This window comes from Anolis carolinensis, chromosome 5 (assembly GCF_035594765.1).
Source record: "Anolis carolinensis isolate JA03-04 chromosome 5, rAnoCar3.1.pri, whole genome shotgun sequence".
Taxonomy (NCBI): Eukaryota; Metazoa; Chordata; class Lepidosauria; order Squamata; family Dactyloidae; genus Anolis; species Anolis carolinensis.
The window spans coordinates 70,692,112-70,712,422 of record NC_085845.1 but is presented as its reverse complement, the minus strand read 5'-3'; the positions used below and the strand labels follow the sequence as shown (position 1 = coordinate 70,712,422).

Genomic DNA, 20,311 nt, shown 5'->3' with positions numbered 1-20,311 from the left:
TACTTCTCGACCCTTACAAGCTCTGTAACCCCCCATCATCATTCTAGCTGTGGTACTCTGGAAGTTACACTCTGAAGAAGTAATTTTTCCAAGCTCACCCAACCCTTCACAGACTAGTGAGGAAAAGCCTGACTCAGCAGAATCATATGGGAATCATGTGGTTTTCTTTATCCTTAGCTCGGTGGTTCTCAATCTGTGGGACCCCAGATGTTTTAGCCTTTAACTCCCAGAAATCCTAACAGCTGGTAAACTGGCTGGAATTTCTGGGAATTGTAGGCCAAAACACCTGGGGACCCACAGATTGAGAACCACAGCCAATGGTGAGGAATGCTGGCAGCTGCAGTCCAACAATTTTTGGAGAAGAGTGTGATTCTCACACCTTCTTTATAGGCATCATGGAATAATCTTGAGTTTTGCCTGCTCAAGTATTAGTGCAAAAAGGCTTCTAGGGGTTGTTGTGCATTTCTTCCTTTAATGACAGTGTGTTTATACGTGCCTTCCCATTGCCCGTTGACATATGATAATTCCCTTTTATAGAGTTTTCTTAGGCAAGGAATGCTCAGAAGTGGTTTTTCCAGTTCCTTCCTCTGAAACGCAGGTTAATAATTCCAAATATAAGTGTAGTACTGGGTACATGTACTAACCTTATTAGTATTTTTGTGCAGATAATCCTCATACAGCTTTTGCTGATGCCATGGAGTTCCTTTTGAATGCACCTTTTGTCTGAACTGGGGGGAAATGCTGACATGTATTTTTCTTCTTTTGCATGTGTAAAGAATGGACAAGTAAGAGCATGCCTATACACTCTGTTGGCAATCCTGTCTACCAGTCTGCTAAAGTCCATGTACTTAGATTTAACTGGTTTGAGGAATGGAATGTTGAAGTTAATTCATCCTTTTGGCATGTCATTACTACGCATTCATTTTTCATAGAGTTTAACAGTTTTTTGTTTGCCTTTCTTTAAAAAATAATTGGATTCTTTATGGGAGTTATACAAAGGAAGATTAAAGAGATGCCTTTTGTTCCTTACAAGCTGGGGATGGTTGATATAATGTACTTTGTTAAAGCCTTAGTGACAGGCTTACATTTTGTTATTTCTATGATTGTGCTTCATTTCCTTGTGTGATCTTGGGATCAGGACAATACATCCATGCTTGTGTTCTTCGTAAGTGTTGAGTGCCTCCCAACCTGTGTTTGAACACATAAGCCGATCTTTCCTTTGCCGTCATGGAAGAATTATGCAACAGGCCACTCCAGTAAATGCTCAAAATGTTTGGAGGAAGCAAATTAGTATAATCTAACAGTAGTAAGGCGGTTCTAGGGTTTTAAAAATCAGCACAATTCAGGTTTTGTTTCATCTTTGAAAATGACCATATGGCACAATTCTCTGCAGTCACTGAGGAGTAAAATACCACATTCATTGGGCTTACTCCCAAGAATGTATGCATACATTTGCAGGTCTAATAAGATAACTAAACCCTAAAGAGGGCTGATGTGGCATTGTGACTAAATGCATGAACTGTGAGGTGGCAAATCTCTCATTCAAATCCCATCAACCCAATAGGTAGCCTTAGGCAAGCAGGCCACATGTTCAATCATTGTCATTTTTTTCATCCGCAATGTGAATACAAATAATACTGACCTGCCAATATAGAGCTGTTGTAATAATTCTTTAAACTACAGAGCTGAAATGTCCAACAAATGAATAGACTCACATTTTTAAATGTTGTATGAATGTCTGCCCAGCCATCGAGACTCACTAGCCCAATGGTTCTCAACCTGGGGTCCCCAGATGTTTTTGGCCTTCAACTCCCAGAAATCCTACCAGCTGGTAAACTGGCTGGGATTTCTGGGTCTTGTAGACCAAAAACATCAGGGGACCCCAGGTTGAGAACCACTGCACTAGGTAATGTTGGGCAAGCCATATTCTCTCAATCTCTAAGGAAGGCAATGGCAAACCCCCTTTGAACAAATCATGCCAAGAAATCACTGCTAGGTTCATAATACATCAGAAACAATATCATGCACACACCCAAAAATAAAAAATACAAAAAGAAATCAGTTAGTTCAGTTTCGAATACTTGTTTTGTCTCTTTTTCTATCCATAAAATGCATTATCCTGTGCAATAATAATACAACATTTCTCTGAATTATAAAATGGTGATATGAGAATGACACAGAAAAACAAATTGTTATCCCTTCCCACTTTTTATTACATAGTTTGCATGCAAATAATCTCAGGTTCAGTCCCAAAGTGAGGGAGTGCTGGTGGGACCACAAAGTTGCTAAAATGACTATGATCCACACTTTCCCCACCCTTAAACTCTCAATAGACCCGGAAAAATTCTGCCTAGAAAAGAGGCACTGCCATTTAATTTGAGCAGTGACGAGCTATTAGATTAATGGTCTGATTTTGCATAAGGAAGCTTCTACATTCCTATCAGGTAAACCGGCTCAAGTAGCATTGAGTTGCTTTTACCAGTTAAGCTGGTTCCCCCAGATATGGCATCTTCTGGACATGTTGTACTCTGGCCACATTTATCCATATGGTGATAACCTCTAGGTAAAACCACTGCAATTTGTTCCAGATGAGACTAATGATGGTTTTGAAACTGAAATTATACACCACAGAGTCACTAGGTTATTAACTGGAGATATGTGAGAGCAAGACCTTCAGTGACTGCTGCTCTGTTTCAGAGCCAAATCTAAAGCATTCATAGTTAAAGAATTACATATGGTTTGAGGCCCGGGTAGCTAAAGAAAAATTCTGATGTGTGTACTGCAAATGTCTTCAAGTGGCAGTGGAGGCAAAGAGGGTGGTGGCTGAAATGTGATGGGGGGAATTAAGTGTCCCTGTCTTCTGGACGGAGCTCCACGCCAGCCTTCACATGACATCGTGTGACTTCTGGCAGAGGCCCCATCCCCACCTGGGGTGAAAGTGTTGCTGGACACTTTCCGCACAACACAGGAGTCTTTTCCATGAGGGTGACACTTCCCCCATGAGATGGGGAAAGTGTCGCTGAGAGTGAGCTGCAAGCGGGGTGATAGATTTGCCCCGCTGCTCCTCTCCTTTTGGCGCGATGCCAGGCAAAGGTGCTTTGCCTGGCCTTTATGATGAAGCCCTAATTGAGCAGACTGTATGGAATTAGGTAAAGGTAAAAGTTTTCCCCTGACGTTAAGTCCAGTCGTGACCAACTCTGGGGGTTGGTGCTCATCTCCATTTCTAAGCCGAAGAGCCGGCGTTGTTCGTAGACACCTCCAAGTTCATGTAGCCGGCATGACTGCACGGAGCGCCGTTATCTTCCTGCTGAAGCAGTACCTATTGATCTACTCATATTTGCATGTTTTCGAACTGCTAGGTTGGCAGGAGCTGGGGCTAGCAGCGGGCACTCATTCTGCTCCCAGGATTTGAATCTGGGGCCTTTTGGTCCGCGAGTTCAGCAACTCAGCACTTTAACACACTGTGCCACCTGGGGCCCCCTGTGTATGTATGGAATTATATCCTATTAAAGGATGATATTGTACTAATGTTACTGCCTTTCCAATTTTAGGCAAAGACTGAAATATCCGTTCAGATGCTGATATCAGTTTAGTTACTTCTTTCATTGCCCTGTTTTGATTACTTTTGTTTTCTAGTGTTTTTAATGTATGTCTTCTGTCTCATTGGGAACCATCCTGATACTGACTATTTTAATAAACATGGCTTGGTTCAGTACATATGTAGGTTTATTCAAAATGCAAATCAGAATAGTAAAATGAGAAGCGGCTATATATTCACTTGATGTAGATTAATTTATGATAAGCTAGTCACACACAGAGACACAGGTGAGTTCAAATTTTAAGTATTAATAGGTCCATATCCATAATCTTAACGTACTTTAACAGGGTATAATCATTCCTAAATTGAGTTTTAACCAATGACAAAATAAAAATGCAAAACTTCAAAGAGCTGAGGAGTGCCCAGAATAGAATCCAGATTTCCTGACCTGGCTCTTTAATCATGAAACCACCTTTTTTTACTTCCAAAAGCACTATTAGGCATATAAATAGTAACGTACTCGGAGAAAGGATGGGTATGTGCCAAATAACTCAGGGAGAGAAACAGGAACTTTCCCTTCTTACACACATGTATGAAGATTGGTTTTTTTAAAATCTTGGCTCAGGTCTGAACTGAAATGTTTAATTTCAACTTGGTCTAACTGTACGGGGATTGTGCTGACTAAAATTATGTCTACCAAATGTAGATTAGTTATCACTTATCTTTAGTTAATCTCATAATCTCAGTTAGAGATGTGAAATAATGAATTTTCCCTTCTGCTGGCCCAAATCAGTTTGCTGCCTGAGAAACTAGAAAACAAAATATTACAAGTATTGAGAAGTAATTTTCAACATCCAAAGTAGTAAGTTGTACAGTAAAATGATATGAAACACATGGCATTAATTTGTTGTTAACTTCCATAAATTCACCCTGTCATCATCCGCTCAGGTCTTGCAGACTCAGGACTATGACTTCCTTGACTGGAATGCGGTTGTCTTTTCCTACTGCCTTCTAGCATTATTGTATTTTCTAGTGAATCATGTCAAAGTATGACAGTCTGAATTTAGTCATCTTGGCTTCTAGAGAGAGTCCAGGTTTGATTCTTTAAAGACACATGTATTTGTTTTTTTAGCAGTCCAAGGTATCCACAGCGCCGCATTTGAAATTAGTTGATTTTCTTTCTATCAACTTTCTTCACTGTCCAGCATCTACTATACACAGAAATTGAAAATATGATGGCATGGACAACCATAACGTAATACAGCATTCAATAATATACTTGACACTTCAGGAGCTTGTCTTCTTCCTTCATACCTGCCCTTCCAAATCCTGATTTTTTTCTAAATTTTTGGTTGCAGTTTCCATTCTGATTAATGACTGAGTCAAGGTCTGGATACTCTTGAACCATTTCAATGTCTTCACCATGTAATTAAAAGTTATGTAAATTACATGTGGTCATGATTTTTGTTTTCTTACTGTCCAACCATAAACTTGCCTTTACACTTTCTTTCTTGACTTTATCCTATAAAATATTCTATATTGACTTTATTCTATAATAATTCCAGGTCTTTGTTATTTTCTGCATGTTTAGCCTGCAGAAGAGAAGGCTAAGAGGAGACATGATATTCATGTACAAATACGTGAAGGGAAGTCATAGGGAGGAGGGAGCAAGCTTGTTTTCTGCTGCCCTGCAGACTAGGACGCGGAACAACGGCTTCAAACTACAGGAAAGGAGATTCCACCTGAACATCAGGAAGAACTTCCTCACTGTGAGAGCTGTTCGGCAGTGGAATTCTCTCCCCCGGAATGTGGTGGAGGCTCCTTCTTTGGAGGCTTTTAAGCAGAGGCTGGATGGCCATCTGTTGGGGGTGCTTTTAACGTGATTTCCTGCTACTTGGCAGGGGGTTGGACTGGATGGCCCTTGAGGTCTCTTCCAACTCTACTATTCTATGATTTTATGATTCTATGCTAGTTAAATGGCTTCATTGGCACATCTTAAATTGTTGGTATTCCTTGCTCTCATTTTCACACCTCCTTCCTCCAGGTCTATTTTTGCTTTACAAATGACAGACTCAACAGTTAATTTTTTCTAGTATTTCCTTTTCCCCCAATTTCCAGTTTTGCTGAATGTGACACTAAATAAATAATTAATGTTTGTGGAGCTTTGGCTATACAATACAATAAATAAAAAAACAAATAAATGTAAGAAATCCAGTATGAGATGGTTTAACAAAAAGTGGCACAGTAATGTAAATAAAATATGTTGACAGGAAGTATACCATATATACTCGAGTATAAGCTGAGTTTTTCAGCCTTTATTTTGTGCTGAAAAATCCCCCCTCAGCTTATACTCAAGCAGGGCCGGCCGGACATATTTTTTTATATAAAGCGGGGAGGGGAAATTGCGCCCCCCCCGCCTCCTGCGCCCCGCCTCCCGCGCCCTGGGTTGGCCCCGCCTCCCACGCAGGTCGCCCTGGACCCGCCTCTCACGCTGCGTGAGAGGCGGGGCCAGGGTGTGGGGGGCGGGGCCAGGGTTGGCCCCGCCTCCCGCGCAGCTCAGCTTGCCAGTCTGGCCTTTTCCAGGGGGCCAGACTGCAGCAAAGGTCCTTGCAGGCCACGATCGCGGCCTGCAAGGACCTTTGCTGCAGTCTGGCCCCCTGGAAAAGGCCAGACTGGCAAGCTGAGCTGCGCGGGAGGCGGGGCCAACCCTGGACCCGCCCCCCACACAGCTCATCCTGGACCCGCCTCTCACGCAGCGTGAGAGGCGGGGCCAGGGCGCTCAGGCCGGGAGGCGAGGCTCCGCCCAGACGGGGACTTGCCTCCCTTCCAGCGCGCTCTGGCCTTTTCCAGGGGGCCAGACTGCAGCAAAGGTCCTTGCAGGCCGCGATCACGGCCTGCAAGGACCTTTGCTGCAGTCTGGCCCCGTGGAAAAGGCCAGGCCGGCGAGGCTGAGCTGCACGGGAGCCTCCCGTGCAGCTCACCCTGACCCCGCCTCTCACACAGTGTGGGAGGCGGGGCCAGGGCGCCTAACGGCGCCCCCCCGGGCCTGCGCCCGAGGCGGCAGCCTCACGTGGCCTCCGTGTTGGGCCGGCCCTGTACTCAAGTGAGGGTCCTCACCGGCTTATATTCGGGTCGGCTTATACTTGAGTATATATGTCAAGATACAGAGGCCTTAAAGAGTCACACACACCATTTAGTCCAACAAAAGGTTTATTGCAAAACAAAATATGCTCTGAGACGCTTAACTACAGTGTCTCTGGCCAAAACTCAAAGAATTTGCCCAAACTTGGCTCCAAAAGGCAAACGGAAAATAACCCGGATAAAACAGAAAGAAAACCCGTATTAAAACACAGTCAAAGTGACAGCAAGTAAACAGCGCTGTAACAAAAGCGTTCCAACAGACAGCACTGCACCAAAAGAGTTAAATGCAAGAGGAGCTGTCAAAGCCAGCCAAGGTTCCAGAGTCGCCGTAGAAGAAGTTCAAACAAACGTCGTTTCCAAGGTGGTCAAACAGAGCTGTAGTCAAATCAGTCCAAGAGCCCAGGAAGGGAGAAAGCCACACTCACGATAAGCCAATCCAAATGTCGTCTCCAAGGTGGACAAACAGAGCCGTAGTCAAATCAGTCCAAGAGCTCAGGAAGGGAGAAAGCCACACTCATGGTAAGCCAATCCAAACATCGTTTCCAAGGTGGACAAACAGAGCCGTAGTCAAATCAGTCCAAGAGTCCAGGAAGGGAGAGAGCCACACTCATGATAAGCCAGTCCAAATTGAAGATTCATAGGAACCACAAACACCAGGCTGTAGAACTCGAACCCAAAACCCAACAGGAAAACAGGTAGCGACAAATCCACACAATACTGACACTTTGCCTGCTGCAAAGATTCCCCATTTCAGAGCCTACTTTTAACTTACACATCACTATCCGATGATGAGCTGGCCTCCATCCCATCATCATCTCTTACAGCTGTCCTTGTCTTCACACTTGAACCCCTGTTTCCATCTCTCCAGTTCCTCCATCTCCTGTCAAGACTTAGGTTTCCCCATGACTCGGATGTATCTCCCGTTTGCCAATCCTCATGTCCCGAAAACCCCACAAACGTGTTACTAGAAGTTGGCTCCGCACATATATCCCTTATCTCTTGTACCCTAGTCCAATCCAATGTGTTCTTCCCATCCTCATCACTCCCAGACCCATCATTCCCAGAGAAACCCATAAACGACTCATCTGTGGGAGCAGTAAGTATATCCCGGATCTTCTTCCTCTCCCGTTCTTCATCTGATTCTTGTTCCCGCGTAACTCTCTTTACGCCTCTATTCCCATTCACCATATCTCCTTCCTCGCTCATTGACTCCCTGCCACTTGAAAACCCTTTGAATGTGTCTTCATCAGTAGGTGCCATAAGTATATCCCGAATCCTTTTCCTTTGCTGTTCTTCATCTGACACCTGCTTGCGATTAACCCTTTCCCCCCTACTGGTACTCATACTACTGCTTGCAGCATTACTCACTGGCTCAACTACAACAATATATTTAATCAGAGTTGGGCAATTTTATCTTATTAAAGTCTTATTATTTTAAATTACAGTTTTATGTAAATATTCAAAAACATTTAATCTACTGATCCCTCAATTAATGTAATGTTATTGGTATTTATTTTTATTTCTGAAATGTACCAGTAGCTGCTGCATTTACTACCCTCGTCTTATACTCGAATTAATAATTTTTCCCAATTTTCTGTGGTAAAATTAGGTGCCTTAGCTTATAGTCAGGTCGGCTTATACTTGAGTATATAAGGTATTTGTCGCTCTCATTAGAATGACATAAACAACTGTAGTCTAAGTTTTCTGTACTTTATTATTTTTTCTTGTGTCACTTATTTGTCTGCTGATATTTGATTTCTCAAAATAGGAAACAGTTGGATGCAAAGAAAATATACCACCAATTATGTCATAAGTAACAGCAAACAAATGGGTGTGTAGTCATCATGTACCTATCAAATTGCAATCACTCTATATAATTGCATGTAATTTCAAAGATAAGCTCTGGACATTATGCAAGGAATTTTGCAGTGTTTCTCTCCTATTATATGTTCATGCCATTTAAAAAGACAAAATGTCTCATCTTGAGCTGGCTCTGCTTGGAAAGTCTATTATGTAAAGAATATTCATTGAAGCGTTTGGGCTCTTTAATAACCTCAAGTCACATCAGAACTGAATGGCAGAAATTATAGACTAATAACTAAGGGGAATGGCCTCACTTAATTTGATGTTAGAAATATCTGCTTGATCAGATTCATTTTATTTCACTTGCTGTGCATCCGTTAGGATACTTGGCTCCGTCAGCCTTATAGCCCATATAAATATAATGTGACAAGTTAGATATAGGGTCATGAAAATTGCAGACCGAGAATGATAAAGTTGCGGTATATAGGTCAATAGTTAAAGCATCCGGAAGACCGAATTACATCCAGTGTACTTTTAGTATATAGATACACAGGGATAAGGAGGAGGTGTAAATCTTTGTTATAGAATTTATTGGCCTTTTCCTTAGTTTAGAAGCGTAGTTAGGTCTGTTGTACAAAAACAGTTATGTGACACCTTAAAGACAAATAAGCACATTCAGTTCAAAACCCACAGATCGTGAAACTATTATAAAAATAGTTATAGAAGACATATAACCTAGATTGATTTTGAAATAGCTCGCTCATCAACATTGTAAATTTAGGATCTACTGTTTTAGACCTTTGTGTACAATCTATTTGCTTTGACACAATGTTATATTTGAGCCCCCTGAACATTTAACTGTGTATTTGACTGCAGTCATGATCCATAAAAGAGTCACCCCCGATTTACACAGAGATAAATGAAGAAATCAAATATCATGTTACAACCAATTAAACGGATATATACAGGAAATAGACTTAAAGCTCATTAGAACGGAAATCTGATGGTCTGACTTTCATGGTGACAGACTTCAAAGAATACCACCATCCATGCCATGTGTACCACACAATCCCATTGTCTGTTGCTGCTGAGTAGGGTCCATCGTAATACAGGCCATTAAGATTGGCAGAGTGACATCTGATAGAAAAGAAAACAAATAAAAGATACGTTTTAGCCTGAAACAAGAACCAGCTATTTCTCTGGTACAGTAGTTGCATATGCAGATTATTTGTAGTGCTAGAATCCAATTATAATTTCCTCTCTGACTTGTTCTAATTTTCAAGTTTCACAAGTATACACATCAATGTGTATATTCTAGCTTTATCTTTTATATATATATATAGAAGAAGAACGATTTTAAAACTGCAAACCTGAATTGTGTTGGGGTTTCCATTACAGAGTCCAACATTTATTTATTTAGCCTATTTATACCCTGCCTTTCTCTACCCCAAAGGGGACTCAAGGCAGCTTGCATATGGCAACTATTTGATGTCTTAAAAACATATACAAACAGTTAAACTAAATTTAAATTAATACAGATTAAACATTTAAAAACATTACTTCAATATTAAAATCATGCCATCCAGAAATCATAGGCCAAGGTTGTTCCATCATCATCATTATACATAGTTCAAGTCGATTATTGCACTGCGCTATTCGCTCAAAGCCTGATCCCAGAGCCAGGTTTTTACTTTCCTTCTGAAGGCTAGAAGGGAGGGGGCTGATCTAATGTCACTAGAGAAAAGACAATAAGGACTCTAGGCTAAATGTGCGAAGAACCTCCCTTCCAGAGGAGGGGGGCTTAAAAGATATTTTGAGGGAGATTAAGAAAATTTCGGAGAAACAGGACCAACTGCAAAGTGAGGTCCAAATGATAGCTAAAAAACAGGATTTGCAACAAAAGACTCTGCAAGAAGAACTGGCAGAGTTGAAAAAAGAGTGGAGAGGAGAGATGGGGGCTATGAAAAAAGAACTTATTAAGAACTCTAACGACATTAACGAACTAAAAATAGTGAACAGAAAAAATGACAAAATGCAAACGAAATTACAAGAGAAAATGGAGTCCATGGAGGAGAGGGAGAAGAAAATGGAAAAAATACAGGAAAAACTGGAATTCCAATCACTGGAATACCAATTACGATATAGGAACATTCAAGAGGAGGAAAAAGAAAATATTGGTTGGGTGATCACACAAATAACAGCTAAGATTCTACAATGCACGGAACAGGAAGCCTGCGGCCAAATCGACAGGGTATATAGAATTCAGTCGAATTTTACCAAGAAAAATAAAGTAATCAAGGATGTTATGGTTCACTTCCTGAAGAAAACCACAAGAGACGAAGTACTCAGGAAAAACGCTATAAATCCTATATGGTACAAAGACAGAAAGCTGATCATATTAAAGGAACTTCCAAAATCGATATTAAACAGGAGAAGGAAGTACTACTTCCTAACAGACGAACTCAAGAAAAGACAAATAAAATATAGATGGGAAAAATACGAAGGCCTAATGGCCACATACAAAGATGACAGAGTATGGATTACTTCGGAGGATGAAGCAAAGGACTTTTATAGGATGTTAAAGAAAGATTTAAATGTAAATAGATTATCATTATCCTCAAGTAATGGCAAAAATCCTAAAGAAACCAAGAAGAGAAGATTTGACTCGCCGAAGGACAGTGACCCAACAGTCGCTGAATTGGACTTGATCGCGGACCAAGATGACTCGGACACGGGAGAACCAATAGAAGATGATGGAATCCTCAAAGATGAGTAATGTCTGTACTCATTTAAAATGTTTCTCAAACAATATTAACGGGTTGAACACGCCCATTAAACGTAAAAGATTATTTAACAAATTAAGAAAAGGAAATTACAGTATTATAGCTTTACAGGAGACACACATTGAACGTACGCACTCCAATCTTTTGATTAACAATCAGCTAGGGAAGGTATTCGTCTCGGCGGACACCAATAAAAAAAGGGGAGTGGCTTTATACGTAGATGACAACCTCACAGCAAAAGAAGCATTTAAAGACAATGAAGGTAGGGTCATAGCAATATTAATTGACCGGGAGGAAGAAAAAACTTTAATCTGTAACATCTATGTGCCAAATGGCCCCAAAACAAAGTTCACCAAAACATTGAGAGAAAGTATTAGTAATGTAGAATTTGATCATATTATAATTCTTGGTGACTTTAACGGAGTAGTAGATAAAGAATTAGATAAAACTAAACAACCAAAGAAAGTTAAAGAAACCACCTCCCTCCCTAAAAGCCTCCTAGCATTAAAAGATGAACTGGATTTAGTAGATACGTGGAGAGAACTAAACCCCCAAATAAAAGACTATACACATTATTCAAATAGGCACCAATCATGGTCGAGGATCGACATGATATGGGTTTCCAAATCCCTTGTGACAAAGGTATCGGACATACGCATTTTACCTAGAGACTTATCGGACCACTGCCCACTAGTAATGGAACTTAATAAAAAAAGGTTTGTAAGGAAATGGAGGCTAAACGAAAATCTATTAAAAGACAAGAAAGATATAGACAAAATTAAAGAGATGACGAAAGAATACTTTAATATCAATGACACCAACGAAATGAACCCACAAATTGTATGGGACGCTTATAAAGCAGTGGCGAGAGGATTTTTAATCCAATTAAGTGCTACTAAACGAAAACAAAAAGAAGCAGAATGGAATAGTTTAAATAAGGAGATTGAGATGAAGGAAAAGGACTTAAAAGCCAACCCCAAAAACAAAAAGATAAAAAGAAATCTAGATTTATTAAATAAAATGAAAGAGAGTAGAGACTTAGAGAAATTGGCAAAACAAATTAAATGGGTTAAACAATACGCCTTTGAAAACGCAAACAAACCAGGAAAATGGTTATCCCGTCTAATAAGGAAGAAGAAACAGAGCAGACAAATTATTAAAATCAGAACCGAAGGCAAAATAGTGAACTTAGATGAGGAAATAAAAGAAGTATTTCAAACATATTACGAAAACCTATACTCTAAAGATAATATCAATCCCGAGGCTATAACAGAGTTCCTAGGCAAATTACAATTGGATAAAATCACAGAAGAGCAAAGACGCGAACTCAATAAAGAAATCACAGAGGAGGAAATTCTTAAAGTAATCAACAATGTAGATAGTAATAAAACCCCGGGGCCGGATGGATTTATTGCGGGCTTTTATAAATTAGGATTAAAAGAAGTGACCTCCTTCCTGAAAAAATTAATGAACCAGGCCCTCCAAAGTAAAGTTATACCAGATTCATGGAAGGAGGCAACGATAGTAGTGATACCCAAAGAGGGTTTAGATATGTCGGATGTGAAAAACTATAGACCCATCTCCCTCCTAAATACAGATTATAAGATTTTCACAAAGATCCTGGCGAACAGGCTGAAAGACTTCCTTGCAGAGTGGATAGGAGAAGACCAAACGGGCTTTCTCCCAGCTAGATCGATTAAGGACAACGTAAGAATAATAATTGATGTTTTGGAATATTATGAACAACATAATCAAACAGAAGTGGGCCTTCTCTCTTTGGACGCAGAGAAAGCTTTCGATAATTTAAATTGGAATTTTTTCAAATTGTTATTTCGAGAATTGGACCTAGGATTTCAAATCCAAAATGGCATCAATAGTATTTATGAGGAACAATGGGCAAAAATACAAATTAATGGCCAGGAGACAAAAAAATTCGAAATTTACAAAGGTACGAGACAAGGTTGCCCCCTCTCACCCTTAATATTCATTATGGCATTAGAGACCCTGCTCAGGGTAATTAGAAATGATTCGAACTTGCAAGGCCCTAAAATAGACAAACAAGATTATAAATATCGGGTGTTCGCAGACGACGTGATATGTATTATAGAAAATCCAATCCAGAATATTAAAAATTGGCTTCTGAAAATTGAAGAATATGGAAAGGTGGCCGGTCTCAGAATCAATACAAAGAAAACAACGATCCTTACCAAAAATATGTCAAAAAAGAAACAGAAAGAGCTATACGATATCTCAGGGTTAAAAACAGCGCCCAAATTAAAATACTTAGGGATCTGGCTATCAGCGAAAAATAATCAATTACTAGATTTAAATTACATTGAGAAATGGAAAGAAATTCGAAGGGATCTGGAAAAATGGAAAAATCTAAATGTCTCTTTAATGGGAAGAATAGCAATAATTAAGATGAATGTCCTGCCAAAGTTACTGTACCTATTCCAAAACCTACCAATTATAAGGAGTCCCAAGATATTCAAAGATTGGCAAAAAGACATCACTAAATTTATTTGGAGAGGCAAAAAACCCAGGATCAAATTTAGCACAATGATTTCACCGAAAACGCAGGGAGGTTTTGGCCTCCCGAATCTAAAACTTTATCATGATGCTAGTGCTCTTCTTTGGATAAAAGAGTGGATCAAATTGGAAAAAAATAAAATTTTGAATTTGGAGGGCCATGAATTAAAGAAAGGTTGGCACGGATATTTATGGTATGGAAAAATGAAAATTGATAAACAATTTGGCAATCACTTTATTAGATCTGTTTTATTGAGAACATGGGAAAAATATAAACCCCGCTTCTACACTAAAACACCACTATGGCTATCCCCGATTGAAGCTGATCATAGAAGGCTATTAGGTTGGCGGATTTGGCCGACCTATAGTCAATTGTTAATTATGGCAAAGGATAAATCCAACCCCCCCAAACTAAAAGAATTAGCTGAAATACAAAAACTGAACAAAAATGTGTCCTGGTACCAACTTTTCCAAATTAATGAGGCATATAAAAGAGACAAAATAGTCGGATTTGACCAAGAACAAGGATTTTGGGACAAATTTATCCACGTGGAGAGGAAGAACATATCCATATTGTATAATAAACTTCTGTCCTGGGAAATTGAAACAGAGTTAGTAACTAACTCTATGATACTATGGGCCAGGAACATAAACAGACCCATTCAATTGTGCGAATGGGAGTCGATTTGGAATAAAAAAATAAAATATACGTACTCAGTAGATATGAAAGAAAATTGGCTTAAGCTTATACACAGATGGTACTTAACACCTAAGAAAATAGGGCAGATGTATAAGGACGCAAATAATAAATGCTGGAGGTGTAAAGCCCAAATAGGATCCTATTTCCACATGTGGTGGAAGTGTAGGAAATTAGATAATTTTTGGACTACAATCCTGGAAGAGAGTAATGACATATTAAATACGAAATTTGTGAAAAGGCCGGAACTACTTTTGCTAGGTTTATATGACCCCGAGGACAGAATTGACACTAATACCGACAAACTTTTCACCTTTTTCATAACCGCAGCAAGGCTCCTGATTGCAAGACTCTGGAAGTCAACGCAAGTACCGACTAAAGAACAATGGCTGGAAAAAGTGATGGAAATTAAGAATATGGACCAACTATCCTTCTGGATCAAAAGAAATAATGGCACCCCACTAAAGGCTACTGACTGGTCTAAATTTGAGGAATACTTAAGGACAAAACTACAAAAGAATTAAGGACTGAAGTAATGGACTTAGTGAGCATAATCGGAAGTCGAAATATCACCTCCCCATTCCCCCTCTGCCCAAACCCCTACCCCACCCTTTATGTCCCACAGTCCCCCTTCCCCACTGCACCCTTATCCCAATCCGTGTATGTGCCACCACAAACCCCACCCCTATCCCTATAGTGAATACTTGTTTGTCTGTGTACCATGTGTTGAAAGAAATCACAATAAAAAGTATTTGCAAAAAAAAAAAATGTCACTAGAGAAGGGGTTCCATAGTCGAGGGGCCACCACTGAGTAGGCCCTGTCTCTCATCCCTGCCAGTCGTGCTTGCGAAGGAGATGGGACCGAGAGCAGGGCCTCCCCAGACAATCTTAATCTCCGAAGTGACCCATAGGGGAAGGTACGTTCGGACAGGTAAACTGGGCCGGAACCATTTAGGGCTTTACAGGCTAAAGCCAGCACTTTGAATTGTGCTCAGTAGCAGACTGGCAGCCAGTGGAGCTGGCGCAACAAGGGAGTTGTGTGCTCCCTGTACGCCGCTCTAGTGAGCAAACTGGCTGCTACCCATTGAAGCTTCCGAACAGTCTTCAAAGGCAACTCCACGTAGAGCGTGTTACAGTTATCTATGCGGGATGTAACAAGAGTGTGGACCACCTTGACCAAGGCAAAATTCCCAAGGTACGGGCGCAACTGGCGTACAAGTTTTAATAACTAACATAACTAAGTGATAAGGTACACAATGAAAAGGTATTCTGGAATACTACTACTACTACTGCTAATAATAATAATAATAATAATAATAATAATAATAATAATAATAATAACAACAATACATTTATCCCTGTGGCTCGAGGTGGGATACAACATCACTAATACAAGAGATAAAACACATACAAGATCCACAGAGTGAAAATACAAGTTAAAATCCACCTACAAAATGCAGATTAAAATTCAAACTTTAAAATGTATGCTACAATAGACATTGTGTGTGACCTTTAAACATTTCCATAGCTCAAAATTGAAGGTTGTTCTCACATCACAAAGCAACAGTTTGCAGCTATGATACACAGCAATTTTGTTTTTAAGGTAGCAACTTTTCCATTGCATTATGTAGGATTTCTTAGCACTCTCTCCTTTCTCATTCCCCCAGAGCTGTGAACTGTGGGGCCTTCCAGATGTTGTTAAACTGCAACTCCCAGCAATCCCAGCTTGCACATCCAATGGTGAGGAATGCTGGAAGATGCAGTTCAACAATATCCAGTGGCTGCACAATTTCCACCTGTGTGCTCCCTGAGAAGGTCTGAGAATGGTCTTAAAATTCTTTTTATTCTTTCGTTTACAGGTTGTACTTAGGAGAAAGATATCTGGCAATCAAACACCCACAGAAGGAATGTTCGTGTTCTGTTTGATTTGATTAGTTGCTCTGGAGGGACTTTGTGAATGCATTTTCTGCCAACACATGGAGTTAACATGGCAGGACAAAAGTGATGACGCTAGCTATTAGGCAACTGATTGGTATCTGTTAGGAACTCTTGTTGCAGGTTAAATATAGGCAGACTGGCCAACAGCCAGCAGCTTAGATTTGCTGAGCTACCTTTTCATTGGCTATGCAGAAAGCCTCCCTCTTTTGCTCTAACACTCCACAGCCGTCTTTGATACCTCTATGAGCTGATTTCAAAATTCTGTGTGATATTACAGGGAGTCATATGTTTCTGTTAGGGGATGGGGCAATTATTTTTCTTGTTTTCAGAATGGCTCGAAGAATGGAACTGTGACTTCTACAGGATACTGTTGAGAGTCAGCTGATCTCTGGCTTCAGAGAAGGAACAAGTGCTTTGTCATTGTTTGCAGCTAGAGTTCAGAGGCTAGGAGAATGGGGAAAAACCACTCTTCTGATAGCAAGCTGGGATCAAGAGAGGATTTCTCATTTACAGTAGAACAGTGGTTCCCAACCTTTGGGCCTCCAGGTGTTTTGGACTTCAGCTCCCATAGTTCCCAACAAGAGAGAACATTTTAGATCAAATACATGAATAATCAAATCTGCAGAAGTCAAAACCATAAATATAGAGGAACAACCTTACAAGTAAAATGGCCATCATTGTGAGGGGAAGGGTGCCTACATCAAGATGACTGAGTCAACAGTGTGATGCAGCAGCTAAAAAAGACAATAGGATTTTGGGCTGTATCAAAAGGAATATAATGTCTAGATCAGTGGTTCTCAACCTGTGGGTCCCCAGATGTTTTAGCCTTCAACTCCCAGAAGTCCTAACAGCTGGTGAAGTGTCTGGGATTTCTGGGAGTTGTAAGCCAAAACACCTGGGGACCCACAGGTTAAAAACAACGTCTAGATTGAGGGAAGTCATGGTGCCTATCTATTCTACTCTGGTTTAGACCTCACTAGAATACTGTGTCCAGTTCTGGGCCGCACAGTTCAAAAGAGATATTGACAAACTGAAAGGTGCCCAGAGGAGGGCAACTAAAATGGTCAAAGGCAAGGGGTTGGACTAGATGGCCCATGTGGTCTCTTCCAACTCTGAGATGCTATGATTCTATGATCATAATGTCCTTTTGAGGGATGGGATATGCCTCATGTTCCTCTGGTACATGAGCTGAAGGATGTTACCACATGCATGTTCTGTTTAAGATTCCAGAGGTATCTTCTCAAAAGTGCTACAGGTATCTTTTTGTCCACTGTGTGCATTAAATATGTCTTTGGTCTGATTTAGGACTTCATCTCACGTAATAAGTAAAGCATTTTAGTATGGAGGCAAACCCTCTCTAAACAAATTTTGCTGATAGGTTCACCTTAGGGTTGCCATAAGTCAGAAATATCCTGAAGGCACACAGCAACAAAGCACAGTTTAATGTGTATTTTTGAGAAATCCCAGTCAGTGGTGAACTAGGTCAACCAGCATCAGGAATGAAGTGCAAATGTCATTCTTAGTTCATGTATTACTGCCTAAGTGCAGCATGGTGCTTTTCACTGAGGGAGGAAAATGCAACTGTGAGTATCCATGGGAGAATATAAAGGGGTAAAGGCTAAACCTACTGCCTAGATGGGGAATGTTTTGGCTTGGGTGCCAAATTCCAATTTGGGGAAAGTTTCAGGTCAAAGCAAAATAAGCATGGCCAGATGTAATGCTTACCAGTTTGAGCATGCCATCCAGCAAGTTCAGTAAATACGTACAGCTCAATTTATATGATATATATATATCAACTCAGGAGGAAGGTCAAGGCACTACCTTTCAATAGGGCGATTTTGTGTGCAGTAAACTGGAACTTTGTTCCGTTCAACAGTTTCTCAGGATTTAAATGCTGGATTACTTTGTTCCAAGATACTCAAAAGGCCACATTTTCCCACCCAAATGTTGCCTAGCTTTACTGATCTTTATGGAAAGTTCTTCTCTTGGGCATATATATTGTAGAATTAACGCAGTTTGACACCATTTAACTGCCATGGCTCAATGCTATGGAATTGTTGGTTTTAATGCTTCTATTTATTTAACAATGTATTTTTATATGCGGCATCAAATTGGTGCCTTTGTAAGGACACTGAATCCCCTTTGGGAAAGGCAGAATTATTAGTGTGGTAAATAGATAAATAAACAAATCATGGGAGTTATGGTTTGGTGAGGAAACAGCACTTTTTGACAGAGAAATCTTGGCTTTTCAAGAAACATATTTGTAATGAGGAAGGGTCTTCCTGGTGGTTGCTTTCAATCAGGAACTGTCTCCTGAGATTGATTATGTTTTCCTTTTTGTTTTCCTTCTGCTTTATTTCTATTTTTTATTCAGGCAAGCTTTCAGTAACAACTAAAGATACAGCTTTAAGTGGATTTGCTGTACTTTTTAATAAGTAAGCAATTTAATTGTGGTGCTTTCTAAACTGTTTTCACTCAACTGTATGTTATAAGTTTGCTTGTTCGCACTTTAAAATTGTGATTGTTGCTTTAATGGAGTCTACTTTTGAAAGGAAATTAGATTGTGAGCTGCATTCCAGTTGTGAGCGAAGGATGAGATATAAACCAAATATAAATTGCTCCATCTCGCTTTACTGATTGAAAATAATGGCAGAATAAGCTTTCTGGTAGACAAAGAAACTTGTAGGCGAGAGGTGAAATTTGAATAGTACTACATTTGCCTTCTATGAAATGTGTATACTATCAGACCCGCCTTGAGTACCAGTCCTGACTGGTGATTCACATGTTACTAAGAAATAAAAGAAGAAGCAAAGGTCTGCAATATTATATTCCTTTCTTATAAATATGACACAGCATAACTTTGTGATTCTTAGAGCTACCCTGTTTCCCCTAAAATAAGACATCCCCAGAAAATAAGACCTAGTAGAGGTTTTGCTGAATTGCTAAATATAAGGCCTCCTCCAAAAGTAAGACCTAGCAAAGTTTTTGTTTGGAAGCATGCCCGCCGAACAGAACACCAGAGCATGCAGGATTGGTAAATGTACGTACCATAAAGTGTTGTACATGGAAATAATGGTAGTAATAAGAAATTCTTGATAGGATTCACAGTTTGTCTGGTTATGCTGGTTTAGTGTGACAACTACTGTACAGTATATAATAAATGTTCATTTTTTGTTCAACAATAAATGTGAATTCTTCTTCATGGAAAAATAAGACATCCCCTGAAAATAAGACCTAGAGCATCTTTGGGAGCAAAAATTAATATAAGACACTGTCTTATTTTCGGGGAAACACGGTAGTTAGCTGCCTTGCACAGACTCACTTACTTAGACGATCCCTCGTTGTCCTAGTATGATGTCCTTCCAAGTGCAGTATCTTGGTGGTGGATATGTAGGTGACTGTGGAGCCCTATTCTTGACCTGCATGTTCTTCCACAATGATGGCATCGGTTTCCAGGTGGAAGGGGGTCCTGGTCAGGGTTGGCTTGACACACTTTCCTCTTGGCATGTTTCTCCCTTTCGCCCTCTATTCGTGCCTCTTCAAATTCCACAGCACTGCTGGTCACAGCTGACCTCCAGTTAGAGTGCTCAAGGGCCAGGGCTTCCCAGTTCTTGGTGTCTATGCCACAGTTTTTAAGGTTAGCTTTAAGCCTATCTTTAACTCTCTTTTCCTGTCCACCAACATTCCGTTTTCTGTTCTTGAGTTGGGAGTATTGTATCTGCTTAGGGAAACAGTGATCGGGCATTCGGACAACGTGACCAGTCCAGCGAAGTTGATGCCGTAGGAACATTGCTTCAGTGCTGGTGGTCTTTGTTTCTTCCAGCATGCTGACATTTGTCCACCTGTCTTCCCAAGAGATTTTCAGGATTTTTTGGAGGCAAC

At 40.3% G+C, this 20,311-nt stretch overlaps 1 protein-coding gene across 1 annotated transcript in view; it reads right to left on the bottom strand.

Moving 5' to 3' along the window:
• Nucleotides 1–6,730: 6,730 nt before the first annotated feature.
• The window catches only part of fgl1 (fibrinogen like 1), a 75,335-nt gene continuing 61,754 nt past the window's right edge, over nucleotides 6,731–20,311 (bottom strand). The window contains exon 8 of the mRNA XM_003221637.4: nucleotides 6,731–9,619. Coding sequence (XP_003221685.2) covers nucleotides 9,460–9,619 — 160 coding nt within the window. The 3' untranslated portion in view covers nucleotides 6,731–9,459. The remainder of the gene's footprint in view (nucleotides 9,620–20,311) is intronic.